The 18,292-nt window shown below is 39.4% G+C and overlaps 2 protein-coding genes across 2 annotated transcripts; one reads left to right on the top strand and one right to left on the bottom strand.

The window, feature by feature from the left end:
* Window positions 1-265: 265 nt before the first annotated feature.
* maff (v-maf avian musculoaponeurotic fibrosarcoma oncogene homolog F) lies at window positions 266-10,223 on the bottom strand. The gene is made up of 3 exons (XM_034119239.1): window positions 10,105-10,223; window positions 4,905-4,987; window positions 266-2,929 (listed from the first exon to the last, which is right to left on the bottom strand). The coding sequence occupies exons 1-3, from the start codon at window positions 10,190-10,192 to the stop codon at window positions 2,483-2,485; spliced, it is 618 nt and encodes a 205-aa protein (XP_033975130.1). The 5' UTR covers window positions 10,193-10,223; the 3' UTR covers window positions 266-2,482.
* A 3,841-nt stretch (window positions 10,224-14,064) lies between these two features.
* tomm22 (translocase of outer mitochondrial membrane 22 homolog (yeast)) lies at window positions 14,065-17,922 on the top strand. Its single transcript, XM_034119240.1, has 4 exons — window positions 14,065-14,337; window positions 14,846-14,964; window positions 15,179-15,296; window positions 16,873-17,922. The coding sequence occupies exons 1-4, from the start codon at window positions 14,248-14,250 to the stop codon at window positions 16,945-16,947; spliced, it is 402 nt and encodes a 133-aa protein (XP_033975131.1). The 5' UTR covers window positions 14,065-14,247; the 3' UTR covers window positions 16,948-17,922.
* Window positions 17,923-18,292: the final 370 nt, after the last annotated feature.

Below are 18,292 nucleotides of genomic sequence, written 5' to 3' on the forward strand. Positions count from 1 at the left end.
TATTTCCCCGTCACTAAGTTTCAACTTTTATCGAACAGTTTTTATTATAATTTCCAAACATTGATGTCTTTTTCCACAAATGTTAACCCTTTAAGTGTTTAACTTTTTATGGATACAAAACAACATTATTTCCTGTTTATTAAACGCTATGGGATGTTTTTGCAGGCTTGGATATGTTTAGAATTGGCAGCAAAAAAAATCCCGTTATCAATTTTTTGTTTTTGTTTAGGAATTCAGGAATATAGCACGAAATTATCCTCTCGTGCAAATTTGAGAAAATGTCTTTATTGGGAGGAAAAATATAAAAAATTACAATTTTAAAGCCTGATATATGAATAACAATAATAGCTGGGGGATAGAAAAATGGTGGTTTATTGTCTTCAAAGGATCCAAGTGTCTGTATCTGGCGACACAGTTTATTATAGGAGCTTAAAATGTATTAAAAAAAAAAGACAGATTAAAAAATATTTAAATACCAAAGATCTCCCTAGTGAGGCTAAACGTTTATTTATATTTGAAATATTAGCACTTTACCATAACTTGTGCGACACAACCACAAACACCATGTTATGTACAATATGTACAACATTTATTATAATTAATATATAAAATAGACAATGTACTTAAATTTTCACAATAGAAAAAATACAAGTAATAAATACAAAAAACATTTTTTTGTTTTGCAAAGTATTACAAAACATCCAGCACAGTTCGACAGATGTGAGACGTTAACATAGAGAATAAATGCTTTGCCACACCGATATTCATATAGCTAAATATATGCCTCATATCTGAAGGAGTTACTCGTCCACAGACTCATGTGTTACTCCGCCGCTCAGAAACGATATTGCTCGCACGATTCAGTGGCCGACGCTCCAAGAAAGACAGTTTTAGCTCATTTTGGCTAAAACGTGTGAGATTTTCAAGTGAATAAAGCACCACCTCTTCTCCTCCTTCTCATCCTTTCCTACTTCCTTTCTCCATCTTCCAACAAAACAACTCCTCCACCTTCATCTCTCCTCATCCTCATCTCCACCTTTAACATCCCGTGGATCCGTCCACCCAGCCGATACAGAAGTGACCTTAATTTTTTCACACAAATAAAACATACAAATATCATCATAGAAAAATAATATCCCTCCAAGAATCCACTATGACAAGCCAGTACACACACATGGCAAAAAACACACACACGGAAATCATCATCATCATCATCATACAGCAATATGGCCATTGGCTTTGAGCATATCTTCTACATAGCTAATAATTAACAATTTTTTGTAAAGTAATCATCGTTGCCACACATTAACACAATAATTAGACATGAGAATATCCCCGGACTAGTCATAAGTACTTCTGAAAACACATAGAACATCACAGCACTCGTTAGCTTGTCTTTTCATAACGTCTACTTTAAATACAAATAAAATATAGAATATATCTCTGATAAATGTCACTCAACATTTTCGTCTCTCAACGGCACGTACGAACATTACAAATAAGAACACAGAACGGGAATGTATGCGGAGGGTTTTCTGCATCCACTCGAGTGTAATTCCTACCAGATGCCACTCCGCTCTTTTGTAGCAAAAATGACCAACATGTGCTGTTGGGAGTCGACCAGATATTTAAAAAAACACAAAAAAGGAAGCCGCAGCAGACGTACTGCACAGTAGGGATTGTGTAATGAGCGATGCAGGATTACAGCTCTGAGACATTTAAAAGAAATGAACAGTCAAACTGAGCGGTTACAGTCTGTTTCCCCTCTTAGGTTCTTCTACTGAAGGCACTGCATTAATGTGAGAAATGTGAACACAAGCAGTACAAAAACGACACTCCCCTCACGCGAGGAACAGCGAGGAAGTATCGGCAGGTGAATCCCAAACAAAACAAGAAAACGCAGAAATGTCACTGATAATTTTTGCAAACGCAGCGTTTCTCAACCTATTCCTGGATTCTCTCCACGTTAGCACTTTTTTTTTTTTTTTTTTTTTTTAAAAACAGTGCTCTCTTGGAAACCCGCCTGCATATCAAGTGACACTGAGGTTGAGAAACTCTGCATTAACGACTAACAAGAGTCTCACTTTGGGACACTTTGTTGCACAGTAGCAGAGACACAGGACTGCAGGTGTGTGGAAGCAGAAGCAGCAGGACTGGCTTCACTGAACAGTTTCTCTCTCTCTCGTCTTCAGTCAGAGTTTATCCTGCGATGCCGCCTCGTTCACATGAAAACTGCTGCGTCTTATAATCCTAAAACAAATGTTCAGTCGTGGTGAGACAGTGGAGGACGCCTCCACCCGGCCTCTGGATAAAACCAAACATATCTGCGTATTTGAACATGTGAACGAGGCGAAACGCAGTACAAGTGCTTAGTATTTTCCTACTAATAATATCCTGTGTGTGTAGTTTGTGTGTGTTTGCATTGCAGGTTGTGTGTGTCCTCTCCTCTCCTCCCCTCCTTCCCTCAGTCCCTCAGCTCCTTCTAGGACGGCTCCTGGTCTCTCTGTGCCCCCCGCTGTGCCGGACTCTTGACGATGGTGATGACGGAGGCGGTGTTGAGTCGTGGCGCTGTGGCGAGGATGTTCCCCCCCCCGCCGCTCTCTAACCCCCGGGCGAACCTCTGCAGGGCGGCCAATCGAGCGCCGAGCCCCTCCAGCTCCTTCCTCATGCCGGCGTTCTCCACCCCGAGCCGCTCCACCTCCCTCTGCAGCTCCGTCTTCTGCAGCTCCAGAGCCTCGCGCTGGGACACCCGTTTGACCCGGCAGCTGGCGGCGTAGCCCCGGTTCTTCAGGGTGCGCCGGCGCTGCTTCAGCTTCTGGATCTCGTCGCGGGACATGCCGCGCAGGTGGAGGTTCAGCTCGCGCACCGTCAGGGACATGAGCTCGTTGTCGGATAGGACGGGCACGTTCTCGCCGCACTCCTGCTTCACCTGGGGAGGGAGAGGAGAGAGAGTTAGGAGAGTAAAGCAACAACAGTGGTGGGTAAAGGGAATCAGATCTACTTAAGTGTGTAGAAATAAGTTACAAGTTAAAGTCCTGCAATCAAAATGTTTACTTTAGTAAATAAGTGCAAGTCAACTTCAGTTTGTGTGTACAGACGGAGAGATCGAAATACCCTTTCCCACAATCCCGAATACAAAAACAATTGTATATAAAAATATGTATAAAATATGTATATCCTATAATCACAATCACAATTTCTACTTTAAAGAGTCCTCTCCTGCTGATGTTCAGGTGTATATCAGTATGTAGTGTCTCTGCTTTAAAGAGTCCTCTCCTGCTGATGTTCAGGTGTATATCAGTATGTAGTGTCTCTACTTTAAAGAGTCCTCTCCTGCTGATGTTCAGGTGTATATCAGTATGTAGTGTCTCTGCTTTAAAGAGTCCTCTCCTGCTGATGTTCAGGTGTATATCAGTATGTAGTGTCTCTACTTTAAAGAGTCCTCTCCTGCTGATGTTCAGGTGTATATCAGTATGTAGTGTCTCTACTTTAAAGAGTTCTCTCCTGCTGATGTTCAGGTGTATATCAGTATGTAGTGTCTCTACTTTAAAGAGTCCTCTCCTGCTGATGTTCAGGTGTATATCAGTATGTAGTGTCTCTACTTTAAAGAGTCCTCTCCTGCTGATGTTCAGGTGTATATCAGTATGTAGTGTCTCTACTTTAAAGAGTCCTCTCCTGCTGATGTTCAGGTGTATATCAGTATGTAGTGTCTCTACTTTAAAGAGTCCTCTCCTGCTGATGTTCAGGTGTATATCAGTATGTAGTGTCTCTACTTTAAAGAGTCCTCTCCTGCTGATGTTCAGGTGTATATCAGTATGTAGTGTCTCTACTGTGACATGTCTCCATGCTTTAATGTTCAAAAAGCTCTTTATTTGTCTCATACTGCCTGTGCTGCAGCACCTCTTTTCACCCTCTGTCTGAAACCAGAGCCCAGTCTGCTCTGATTGGTTAGCTGGCCGGCTCTGTTGTGATTGGTCAACCGCTTAGAGATGTCCCGCCCCTTAGCCTATCACGCACAATGTGTTGGAGCGCTAGCCAATAGAAATGCAAGAGTTAAGTAGTGATGTCACTATGCTAAGGAAGTGAACAAAGGAGTCCAATGGAGGGCAGGGTTTTATTTAAGTGAGTATACTTTTTATTTATTAATCTTTAATAGTACATAAAGATCTATTTTTGTCATTTATAAATTGAATAATGAATCTGATTCAGAACAGTATCTAAAGCAGCGGATACAAAAGTTAGTTTTTCACTTTTATCTTAACTTTGATGATATATTCTGAAATAATGTGTTGATCTTATTTTGTATCGTTATTGAACTTAAATCTTCAAAATAATGTAGTGGAGTTAAAAGTATAAAATAGCAGGAAATGGAAACACTTAAAGGTGGGGTAGGTAAGTTTGAGAAACTGGCTCGAGATACACTTTTTGTTATATTCCATGGAATGCTCTTAACATCCCGATAGCAATGAATATCTTAAGTGCTTTGACAATAAATACATTAAAAAATGTCATCTGTGGAAGCTGTGGTACTGTAAAAGCACGACCAATCATCTGAGCCGGCCCGGCTACAATAACTGGATGGCCTACCTGCCTGTCAGCCTTCCATCTGTGCACAAACTTATCTCGTGCCCTCATTGGTCATGTGCGCATTCGTGTGTGTTGGAGGAGGGGCTCTGTAAGGAAGTGGCAGATTTTTTCCGGTTGTGTATTTTCAAATTCTAGCGCACTCGAACCGGTTTCTCCAAAATTACCTACCCCACCTTTAAGTACTTTAAAATAATACTAATAATAGTAGAGTACTTGAGTAAATATAAGTACTTCACTTCTTCTCAACATTGACATTTTTCCCTCATGACTGGTTCTCCTGAGAGAATAAGTGAGTTTTATTCCCCGGCGCGTGTTACCTTCAGGGCTTTGCTGCTTCTCTCTGATGACATCTCTTCGGCTGTTCCCCCCCGAGCTCCAGTCAACAACACAGATACAGACACTGGAGGAGAGAGAGAGAAAGAGAGAGAGAGAGGACACACAAAAAGAGGTATTTAATCACATGGTACTATCATGCTCTTTTTTTTGTGTGTTTTTTCTACCATCCGCTCACAAGACAGCCAGTCATGCACGATAAAGAAAAGGAGAAGCGGAGGAGCTTTCATGCTTCTCCAAACGCGCTCTCTCATTCAACTTTGTGGTTTTGATATTAAAAGGAAGAGGGGGTTTTGAAAGCAAACATCTCTGTTAGCTGGAAGAGGGAGGAGGAAGTCATGGTGCGGTGCCCTTTGGTTGCTCAAAGCAGGTGTCCAAACACTTCCTCTTGTCAACACAACACCAACGGCTCATTGTGAAAAAAGCACGCGCGACTTTCGTCTAAAAAGATGTCTCGATGCTTCAAGTGATGTTTAAGGGTTATATCATACATCACATTATAAAACGGACAAGTCAAATCAAGCTACTTTAAAGAGTCCTCTCCTGCTGATGTTCAGGTGTATATCAGTATGTAGTGTCTCTACTTTAAAGAGTCCTCTCCTGCTGATGTTCAGGTGTATATCAGTATGTAGTGTCTCTACTTTAAAGAGTCCTCTCCTGCTGATGTTCAGGTGTATATCAGTATGTAGTGTCTCTACTTAAAGAGTCCTCTCCTGCTGATGTTCAGGTGTATATCAGTATGTAGTGTCTCTACTTTAAAGAGTCCTCTCCTGCTGATGTTCAGGTGTATATCAGTATGTAGTGTCTCTACTTTAAAGAGTCCTCTCCTGCTGATGTTCAGGTGTATATCAGTATGTAGTGTCTCTACTTTAAAGAGTCCTCTCCTGCTGATGTTCAGGTGTATATCAGTATGTAGTGTCTCTACTTTAAAGAGTCCTCTCCTGCTGATGTTCAGGTGTATATCAGTATGTAGTGTCTCTACTTTAAAGAGTCCTCTCCTGCTGATGTTCAGGTGTATATCAGTATGTAGTGTCTCTACTTTAAAGAGTCCTCTCCTGCTGATGTTCAGGTGTATATCAGTATGTAGTGTCTCTACTTTAAAGAGTCCTCTCCTGCTGATGTTCAGGTGTATATCAGTATGTAGTGTCTCTACTTTAAAGAGTCCTCTCCTGCTGATGTTCAGGTGTATATCAGTATGTCGTGTCTCTACTTTAAAGAGTCCTCTCCTGCTGATGTTCAGGGTATATCAGTATGTAGTGTCTCTACTTTAAAGAGTCCTCTCCTGCTGATGTTCAGGTGTATATCAGTATGTAGTGTCTCTACTTTAAAGAGTCCTCTCCTGCTGATGTTCAGGTGTATATCAGTATGTAGTGTCTCTACTTTAAAGAGTCCTCTCCTGCTGATGTTCAGGTGTATATCAGTATGTAGTGTCTCTACTTTAAAGAGTCCTCTCCTGCTGATGTTCAGGTGTATATCAGTATGTAGTGTCTCTACTTTAAAGAGTCCTCTCCTGCTGATGTTCAGGTGTATATCAGTATGTAGTGTCTCTACTTTAAAGAGTCCTCTCCTGCTGATGTTCAGGTGTATATCAGTATGTAGTGTCTCTACTTTAAAGAGTCCTCTCCTGCTGATGTTCAGGTGTATATCAGTATGTAGTGTCTCTACTTTAAAGAGTCCTCTCCTGCTGATGTTCAGGTGTATATCAGTATGTAGTGTCTCTACTTTAAAGAGTCCTCTCCTGCTGATGTTCAGGTGTATATCAGTATGTAGTGTCTCTACTGGGACATGTCTCCATGCTTTAATGTTCAAAAAGCTCTTTATTGTTCTCATACTGCCTGTGCTGCAGCACCTCTTTTCACCCTCTGTCTGAAACCAGAGCCCAGTCTGCTCTGATTGGTTAAAAAAAAAATCAAAAAACTTCTACATAAACAGTTTTTCAGTTCTCATTAGTTTTATCTTGAGTAACCTATTAACTCATTAGAATGAAAATAGCAGTCAGATTGGGCGAACACCCTTGAACTGCTGCTTTCAGTAACAACCTGTAATAATAATAATTCATTCTATTTAGAGGCACCTTTCAAAGCGCCAAGGACACCTTACAATTCATAACATATTCTAAGGAAAGGTTTAAGACGGTACAAAAGGAGCGTAACAGGAGACATGTAGCTCAACAGTGAGTAGGCCGATCTGAACAGGTGGGTTTTGAGGAGGGGTTTGAATGTGGAGATTGTGTCAGACTGTGTGTTTGTCTGTCCCGCCCTGACACCGCTGTATTTTCTCCCATTCTTCCTCCTGAGACTTTCACACACTGGGTAGGGACTTCCTGCTCCCCTCTTAAGGTCAGCTCACTAATGTGTGTGTGGGATTAAAGTCCATGTTTAACTGGGACAACTTTAACTGCTTCCCGCCCCCCCCCCCGCTTAGTCACTTCTTGGTTGGTTTTGCCGTGTTGATATAATGACACTGCAGTTTTAAGTGGGGCTATTTTAGCTTCATCATCACTCTCTCACCCATGCTGACCACGCAGAACAGATTGGCTGAGAAGCTCCGCTGTGTTGACTGCATGCAGCAAACATATATTTTGACTTTAACATTTAATTAACAACTTCAAGCTTCACTTGACATCATAAAACCGCAGGGGGGTTTCCCACACTGCTTTTGGAGAGCGAGCGAAGCGGGAACGTTTATAGATATTGCAACATTGGGTTTTTTTGTTTTTTTTTTGAGTAGGTGGGATTTAATTTAGTGCAGAAAACCCACAAAAACATGTTAACAAGCGTGGTTGCATTTGCATTGAGAGACAGAAAATGGCAGAGGAGGTTGCTGGTGACCTTTTGACAGCTTCATGAGCTAACTCCTTGCGCTGTCATTTTTCTTTGTAGAGCAGAATGATCTTGAAGATATCGCTCTGCAGCTGAATTTCACAACTTCTCTGTTAGAGTGTTTGCTGGGTAATGGCGTGATAAATGATCTCTGACACCTTCTACCGTCTCTTGAAGTTGAGCTCTCTTGTTTAAAAAGCAGCATGTGACCTTTGGGGGGAAACATGTTGCTGTTAATCTCTGAATAATGGGAGATCTTTATCTTATGTTATGTATAAGAAAATATCAAGTTAAGGAAAGTTAGTTTTCTGCCCCCAAAGGCTATATAACACCTATATAGCTGCGGTATTTCACTTTCTCTTTGACTTCTAACACGTTTCCCAAGTGAAAGTAAGAGTATGTTTTTATGGCCTTTAGTTGCGGTACTCAAAATGTTAAATCTAAAAAGAGGTATACACATGTGTATAGACTGCATAACAAATTGATTTAAACACAGTTGATTTGTGTCATCCTTCAGCAATATGGCAAACAAAACCAAAAGTTAACCATGCTTCCAGGCAGGAAGGGGAACCACACGAGGAGTTATAAATACATATATATATTCCATCTGTTTCAGTTTTCAGGAATATGACATTTTTCATAAGAGTGAAATTAACATATGTAGGCCTACAACCCAAATACAGCCAGTGTTGATCAATGATCCATACGATAAATAAACCTGTTGAAGTAACTCACAGTTTGTCAGAGGTGGGAGAAGTACTCAGATCTTGTACTTAGGTAAAAGTAGAAGTACCAGAGTGTAGGAATACTCTGTTACAAGTTAAAGTCCTGCATTCAAAATGTTACTTGTGTAAAAGCAGAAAAGTATTAGCATCTAAATATACTTAATTTAAAAGGTACAGCTAGTTTGAATGACTTTGTATACTGCAGGGTAGCTTGTGAATTTACTCCAAATGTCTGATTTAACACTTGATTATATTTCACATCATTCATCCAGATCTGTAAAGTAACTAAAGGGATTAAATACATGTAGTGGACTAAAAGTACACAGTAGCATAACATGTAAATACTCAAGTAACGTTCAAGTCCCTCAAAATTGTAACCCTACTTAGTTACTTTACAACCCTGATTCTAATGCCAATACTTTGACTTCTAACTGAGTATGTTTATAACTCATGTACAGCCAGTGGTGATTCACAGAGGTGGGTGAAGTACTCAGATCTTGTACTTAAGTAAAATGAGAAGTACCAGGTGTGTAGGAGTAAGTAGCAAAACATTGAAATACTCAAGTAAATCACAAGTTTCTCAAAATTGTGCTTTACTAGAGTAAATCTTCTTAGTTACTTTACACCGCTGCACAGTAGTATTGCTACTTTCCCTTTAGTAAACAATCTGAACAATTCTTCCACCTCAGCATAACAGTAAAATGAGCACAAGTAGGCCTCTAACCCATGTACAGCCAGTGTTGATCTATATAAATAACCCTGTTGTAGTGGCCCACAGTTTGCTGACAAGAAACTGCATTTCCCGACATGCTGTGGTGAGTTCAGGTTGCCGCAATAGTGGTTGTCTAACAGCCGGCGGACTGCAAACCGAGGAGACGTTTCGTAAAGTCATGGTGATTCAGCAAATAAAGGCTTCCTCACTGCCAGTCAGTCCAAACCCGGCAAACCCATCTGTAACCACGTCTTTAAACATTTATCCAAACAGCACCGGAATATCCACGTTTGTCCCTCTCTATAAATACCACTTTAGAGGACGTAGTACTTTTTGGTGGTACGCAACAAGTGAACGCAGCAAAGCTACAACTATAGCTAGTTAGCGCTGTTGTTATACATTTAAACACTCTTAAATATATTATAGTCAATAATAAATGACGACACAATACAAAACAAACATAAACAACCTCTGAAATGTGTAGTTATTCGTATATGTACACCCAGAATCCACCCTTATCCTTATAGGGAGAGGAGCTGTATAGTAAACAGCCATCACGAGTGCCCTCGACATCCATTTTAGTAACCCTTTAAATAATACATTTAAATTGTTTTAAAGCACGCAGTTAGATTAGGGAATTGAGAACCTCATATGGCTGTCAAATCTATATAACAGAGGTGTAAATATGAAAAGCAGAACCACGTTATACGCATGATCTTAAAACATGCTAGTGGTGTTAGCCGTTAGCACCAACGGTTTCTAAGCTAACCTATAGGAGATTAAAGCAAACAGCTGCCTGCTCACTTGTCCTTGGTAATGTTGGGCAATCCCTGTCGGATTCAAGACCTCTAACGTTGCCCTGTTACCGAGGATGTATGGATTAATATTTAAACCTTTAATATTTAGTAAAAAAACAAGCATTTACCTGCTGGTCGAAGCGACGCTGGCGACAAAATGTCAGTCCGCCTTTTCCCGGAATTACTCCGCTGCTCTCTGAGGTTGGATTCTTTCATTCACAAAAAAACACAAGCGACAATGACGTCAGGTGTAAAGAATGAGGGCGGAGTTAACCCCGCCCCCGCGGCGTACTCCGGGAGGATGTAAACAAGGAATCCCTGCATCTCAGAACTTTTCCATGATCAGCCCCTTTTCTTGCTTTCCCCTGCAAAACAAGTCCTTTGGAAAGAGATTACAAACATTGGGAGAGGCAAGTTTATAGCCATCATTTACTGACACTATTTAGCATTAGAAGCACAAAGTAAACAAGCAGAATAGAACAATAACAACAAGTCCTTAAACTCACATTCCACAAACACATTCCTCATAGTTTACAGAATAAGTGGTTTATATGCTGAGACGGACATTTATGGCAGCAATTATTTCACTGCTGCATTTCTGATAATCAAGTCCTAATTTATTTTGTGAGTATATTTTATTAATCAAATGTTTATATTATATTTTATTATTTGTATTTGTATTTTATCTTTTCTTTGCTTTTCCCTGCAAAAACAACTCCTCTGGAAAGAGATGAAAAACACTGAGAGAGGCAAGTTCATAGTCACCATTTACTGACACCATTAAGCATTAGAGGTTATATGGTGGGGAAGTAAATAAATAAGGCACATTTTAAAGGTCCCATGTCATGCTTTTCTAGTTATTACCCGTCCCCTTGTGTGTTATGTAGCTTTTTCTGCATGTGAACGGTCTGCAGAGTCACAAACCCTCAAAGTACACCCTGTAGCGAGTAAAACTCTAACACAGAAAAGACCTGTCTATGCTGCCCCAAAACGCCTCGTTGGAGATTTCTCTTTTTCCATTGTTTACTTCTTGGGTATAGTGACGTATTTTGGGTATAGTGACGTAACGTCCGTGGAGCCGTTACGTTTGGACCAATCCGCGGACTTCCTCACACACACACACTCGGCGGGACGTTGCGAGGTTCGCTGCTGTGAGGAGCGGGACACTGTGAGCTGGCTCACTGGTGTGGGGTCGGCGAGACAGCGAGACACCGCGGAACTCAGCCTGGGCACACACACAAACTCCCAGCCAGGCTGCGGGTGTGTGTGTGTGCCCAGGCTGAGTTCCGCGGTGTCTTGCTGTCTCGCAGACGGCCACTGGGTTCACAGGGAGGGGGGGGGGGGGCAGGAGCTCCAACAAGCCGTTAAGGACAGAGAGTGAATACACATACTATACAGAGATGCTGTATGAGAAACCAATGTGAGTTTGGAACATTGCACAATATACATTTATTTTAGTAGACCTCAACAATGAAATTATGATCAGTAGAAATGGCCATGACATGTTAAAAGAAACAAGCAGAATACAACAATAAAAACAAGTCCTTAAGCTTAAACCCACAAACACATTCCTCATAGTTTACAGTATAAGTGGCTTATAGCTGAGACGGACACTTTTGGCATCTCCTAACTTATTTTGTTTATATTCTATTATTTGATTTGATCTTTTGTTTTTCATTTTTACTTTGAAATGTTTACATAAACTTATTTATTTTTCATTTTATGTACTTCCTATCACGAAACACTATTTTCTCCGGTGATAAATAAAGAATTTCTGATGTCAAGGTTGTTCATTAATTTGTCAGATGTTCTTTCTCGCAGGAAATAAAATCTATTTGACCATATTTGGCAACAACAGGATGTTCACATTTCCTTGAACCCTATATAGCTGCCAAATGATGAACACAAATCCACAGGAAAATATGTATCACAAATAGCCTACTTCAAAATATGCCTAATTGAATTATTTCTCTAATTGGTCAAAATATGTTTCCAATGTACCAGCAGTTGTAAATTCACATTGAACATTGGGATCAGAAGCACATTTTCTTTCCTGATCCCTATTTTACATATTTGAAGTGGAAGCTGTTCACTGGTTTGTCCTAGGTGCTGCTGTGCTCCGAGTTGACTCATAATGGAAATAGTGAATATTTTTTAGTGATGTATTTCCTGCTTGTTATCCAGCGGTGGAAAATCTGCCATGAAAAACACAAAATAGACCATATGTATAGCCAAAATATGGTACTCAGATTGTCCTATATTGTTGTGTTTTTAATGTTCTCCATTTTTGAGTTTTCTACTGATCTTTAATACATTTAAATCATTAGTGAGTGCTCTAACAAATCTAATTCAGTGTTTTGACAACATGTTTTACCAATGCTTATTTGGTGAAATGACAATGTATTTTGGTTTTGTGATTTACAAGTGCTTTATTTAAAGACACAGTTTTAAAATAAGTTGTATTAACTATTTAAATACCATGAAATTGCCTTGATTTATATCAAGGGTGTCAAACTCAAGGCCCGGGGGCCTAATCCGGCCCGCGACTTCATTTTCTGTGGCTCCACAAGAGCTTGCAAAGAATATAATATGTTTATTATACGGTTACATGCTACTTTACAGAAGCACGTTGCCCATAAACTACATGTCCCACAATGCATCTCAGAATTTGACTTTTTTTTTCAAAATATGCCTTTTTTCTTAGAAATTTCCTTTTTCTCAGAATTAGATTTTTTTTTTCAAAATGTCACTTATTTTTTTTATTTTTTTTCAGAATTTGGCCTTTCTTTTTAAATCATTTTGTGACATTCTTACTGAAGAGACTTGCAATTATTTGCCCTAGACTTCTGCTTTCAGACGTAGTTAATTATGAAGTTATTACCCTATCCGATAATAATCAAATGCAGAGGCAATATTGTAATATAATAATACATACATTATTAAGCATATTATGTATTTTTAATATAGTCTTAAAGTTACAACAGGCCCTTTGAGTGCAACCATAATGCTGATGTGGCCCGTGATGAAATTGAGTTTGACACCCCTGATTTATAGTGATCACATGAACACAATGAGAGACATTAAGTTGTAAAAAAGGAACAAACTAATAAAAAAAATTAGAAGATAAAATAAACTCACAAGAAAAATAATTGCTATAAGAAAATGACAACTTACTTCTTTCATACAAACATATGTACAGCATTGAAAACTAATTATGTGATAACCGGGACGAGAACATATATATATTATACTACTATACGTCATATCAAATATAATATAGCTAAACACCTAATATTAAATTATTATTTTAATACTGTGAGCCATGTTCATCTCTCTGAATATATTTTACACATTTCTATATATCCCAACCTCTCTAAAAATCAGCACAGCCCTCCACTTTAAAATATAATACACTGCAGTTTGTCATATATTGTCATGTATTCATTGTACGAAGTTTTAGTTTATTTGGTATATTTGGTGTAAATACTTGTCTGTATTATTTTTGTTATATTTTCTATTTATAATTGTTCTATTTTTGATCTGCTCTTACAACTTATTACAACTTATTACCTTTTGTTGTATATATTTGCACCACCATACATCAAAATAAAAATGTGTGGTATCTGGCAAGAAACTGTATTGACCCGTATTGACACCACAGATTTAAAAATTGAACTGTTGAAACAACATCAAACATTCAACTGCTACTCAGTAGTATGTATCTAATACCTAATATATATATATCATTCCAATAACTTGTATATAGACTCATACTGCACTATTCCACATCATAACTTTATTTCATTTTTATAACTATTATTATTTTTGTATTGCTCATGCTCTTATTGTTATTATGTTATGTTATTATGTTGCATTGTTGGAGAAGCCTGTGACATAAGATTTTCAACTGCATAATTACTCTGTAGCTATGTCAGATTGACAATAAAGAACCTTGAAGCCTTGAAGCCTTGACAGGCTGCTGTTACACCTCCTCCTCCACAGGGGGCGCTGTTCACTCCCGGCCACTGTACAAACTGACCCCTGCCCCGCTTACGTCATCCGTCCCTGACAAGCTTCACGTTTTTCCCACTGTGACCTCGGACTGTCGTTGCATCAAATGCACGCCTCCTCCTAGCATTAGCTTTAATGAAAGACTGCTAGGAAATCTTAATAAAAACACGAAGAACACCTTGTTGGATTTACCGCGTCTTCTAGCCACTTGTAAACAGCTATTTTAACCCGGTAAAAAGCAGCGGTCCGGCGCGAGAAACATGCCCCAAATTGAAGAGCTTTCCCCCGATTCGGGCCCGCTGTCTACCCGGCCCCCGGAGGACGAGATAGACGACGACGAGGATGAAGATGTAAGTGGCTAATCATACTTGGAAACATCTACAATGGGGTTAAAAAACAATAACATTAAATACAGTTTTTATGTATTTTTCTACCTTGTTCTTCTCTTAGCTAAGATATGCTAACATGGCTGTACCAATGCTACCTAGCTTGTTAGCCACCTGAGGTTATGACTGAAAACGGTATGCTCTGTTGCAGTTATACACTATTATTAACTAATTCAAGCTAGTGTTCAGTGTTATTTCACTATCATGTTATGTGAGTATCTAACAAGGTGTCACTGGTTCACACAAGCTTCATAAACTTGCAGCAAACTACAGGATGGAAAACTGTATTAACCAAGACTATAGATTAATGAGGCTATATATTCTTCTGCATGCCTTTGTATTCCTATTAATTATTGTTCTTTTCATAGTTATGATTGTATATTATAATGTAATGTTAGATGCTGCTTGATTTTTAAATCTGTGTTTTTGCACCAAAGCTTCATGTCTTAATGTTTGTGTTTGTCACCTTCAGCTGGATGAGACCATGATGGAGAGGTTGTGGGGTCTGACGGAGATGTTCCCTGACACCGTCCGCACCGCTGCTGAGGTCTCTGCACAATGCTCTGTCTCACTGGCCAAGCAGTTTTACAGGTAAATCTCCTGATAAACCATTTTATTGCAGGAATGTGTACAGTGCGTCAGAGAGTCCTGTGGATCAACAGATTAAAGTGCTAATTCCTGGGTCTGATCCCAGCAGCAGTTATTCACAACAGAAAGGATAATAGCTTCTAATGGGTGCAAAAGTTACATTTCTTTCAGCATGTCTCTAAAATCCATAACTAACCAGTTTGTTATCTCGTTTCAGTTTTTCTCGCGCGGCGCTCTGGGTCGGCACTACCTCCTTCATGATCTTGGTACTTCCTGTTGTGTTTGAGACGGAAAGACTACAGCTGGAGCAGCAGCAGCTACAACAGCAGAGACAGGTGAGACTCTTTGTGCATTTACGATAACCAATCAACACACCAAAGCCCATTGAAGCTTTGAAAGTCACTGATTAAATGGGGAACATTAGTGTGTGCGGCAAGCAGGAAAACTATTATTTAAAATTAAATATGTTCTTTTTGAATGGTTAACCCCCTACAGAAATGGATTAAAGCAGTATATTTTTTCGATAACAACATGTTCCGATATTAGGAATGATTACATTTATCTGTCAACACATTTTGAATCTTGTGCTTCATGCCATGGAGTTATGGGAAAAGTTTGGGTCACATGAGTTCAAAACAATACCAAGCAGCCACCTCTGTAATCTAATTCTAATATTATTTGTGGGCTCATCTCTATCTGCAACGGTGCAGAGAAACCAAGGTCGCACAGAATGAATAGACGTTCAAAAGAGTAGCTGTTCGGTATCGGAAGACTTTATTTAAACCCGAGTAAATTGGCTTTTATGGCATGCATACAAGAAGATGGAAAAAGATATATAAACATAAGAAATGAAGTCAGAATGTGCAAAAAATAAATGATAATAATATATTAACATATGACAGGGTTTTCCACACATAGACTTTACTTGGGCGGGGCCGCCCAGGTATATATTGCGACCCATTTAGGTTTCTAATTTTATTTTGTATTTTAATCCATCCGAGAGCACGACGCCATCTGCGATCGATTAACTAGTGGACAATGATCCCTCGCTCTACGCCTCCTGTACCTGTTCGCTCTGCTATCGTGTGAAGGGTCTGCTAACAAGCGACCAACAGAAAGGGAGACCTTACGAGAAACATTGTTGTTGCACGTCACAAAGCCACCCCCCTCGTACCCGGCTACCACCACAAGTATATTTCAGATCTGTGGTAAACACGCAGGGTGTCCGCGGGGTCTTAAAAAGTATTCAAAGTTGATAAATCAATTTAGCGAAAATGAAGGCTATTAAAAAGTATTAAACGGCATTTTCCAAGGTATTACTTTTTGTAGCTTGTTTTCAATAAGTATATAAATTGTCCAAAGAGGTTGTATTCTACAGTCTGCCTGAATGTAATCATTGCGTAGGTGTGTAGTGTGATTCTGTGTAGTTTATTTATGTCATCCCGTTGGATTGGACGTCATCTGAACAGGACATCGCACGCTCACTGCTTGATAGCGCACGAAGGTCCGTTTACGCCGGTTGTTAAACAACATCGTTATGGGGAAATGCAAGTCTGCGTCCAAATGGTTGGAAGATAAGGAGGAAGGACAATCAATACTGTATATAGTCAATGTGAGGTGAAGTGTGTCGCCAATGTAACCGGTTAAAACTCCAAGTGGCGATGAGGTCTTAAAATGTATGGAAAGGGTCTTAAAAAAGGTCTTTAAAAGGTCTTACATTTGACTTCAGGATTCCTGCGTATACCCTGACACTGTATGATCATAAAAACAAAATATATTATATAATTTGAATACCAATGTTGTGAATTTAGCTTAATACTATTTAAGACCTACAAATTCTAATGATTAAACATACTGTACGTGACGAGTACATTGATGAATAACCTGAGTGATGGACTCTCTCTATTCCAGATCCTGTTGGGGCCGAACACTGGGATGTCTGGGGGGATGCCGGGCATGATGCCTCCTGTACTTGGAAAGATGTGAGAAACAAGAAGGGCCGACATGAACCTGAGATCTGCTGCCAGCGATACAGCCGGGGCTGGTTCGCAAGGAGAGACAGAGAGAGCATGGAGAAGGGCAAAGAACTGCAGTTAAAATATTAATGGGAAGCAAAAGCTGCAAAGAAACGGCATGACAGGCTCACTCCAATGCAATGGATCGACCAATGGGATTGGAGGAGGAGGATCTGATGCGTTTCCCTCTCACTGTCTCTCCTTACTCCAACATCATGCAGAGACTTATTTCCAGGAGCACTGCTTCTATTTTCTTTTTCCTTTTTTTAAATAAATCTATCAACATAAATAATGTTTTCTTTAGGGGATAGCAGGTGCAAGTGGATGCATTGAAAGAAAAAAAAGGTTATCGTCTGTCTTTGGTGTTTGCAGTCTTGAGAACGTTGTTTTACTCGCAGTATGTTGGCATTTCCATCATCATGTGCTTGCTAGTTACACTTCTACATGGAGAATTGTGTTAATTAAAAATATCTGACAAGACAGGTTTGATGAAGATTAACTTGTAGGAATGTGACCTTGAGGCACATTCCTGTCTGTACATCTGTCACAGTTCAAAAACGGTTTTATGTTTGTCAGTGCAATGCCTCTCACTTCACGGTTTTATCATACTGCTCTGGTTTTAAGCAATGGATTGTATAACCCAACAACACCAGATGCAATGCTGTTTAAACATTAAAAGATTTTGGTGTCCTTTTTCCATTGATCGTATGATGAAAGCGGAGTTATTTTGTCATTGAAGACGTGTGAAAAGGTTTTGGATAAATCTGGTTGGAGAAGTTTTGACGCTCAATGTTGTCCCGACATTGCAGACGTCTGCACAGAATGTTATTTTTTCTGTTTTCATCCATGTGCATTTACAATCTCTTACCTCTGTTCAGTATGCAAACCCACATCTGTTTTTTGTGTTCAACATGACTGCGGTAATTAAACAACAAAACAATGGAAAGCTATGTGTTTACTTCGGGATGTGGGGCGTGTATTTGCTCAACCTTAATAAACAAACCATAAAGCATAACAAAATTATTAATAAAATACAACAATATAGGAGTATAAGATTAACCTTAACCGATTTCTTTTGAATTGTATTTTCAAAACTGGCAAAGAAATACCTATAAGACGCAAATGCCATTTTTGTAGTTCTTTAAAACGACACTGAAAATAAGCTGTCATTTTTGCCAGTATCAAATGCTGCATTCATAGCTCTTTTTGAGCCCTCGTTCATTTGGGTTGTACAGGGAACCTCGGTTGTTTTTGGTTTAAAACAGTTACTAATTAGCATTACAAAAATATGAAATTATTGTTAATTAATTTGTTGA

The sequence above is a fragment of the Trematomus bernacchii genome, unplaced genomic scaffold (genome assembly GCF_902827165.1).
Source record: "Trematomus bernacchii unplaced genomic scaffold, fTreBer1.1, whole genome shotgun sequence".
Lineage (NCBI taxonomy): Eukaryota > Metazoa > Chordata > Actinopteri > Perciformes > Nototheniidae > Trematomus > Trematomus bernacchii.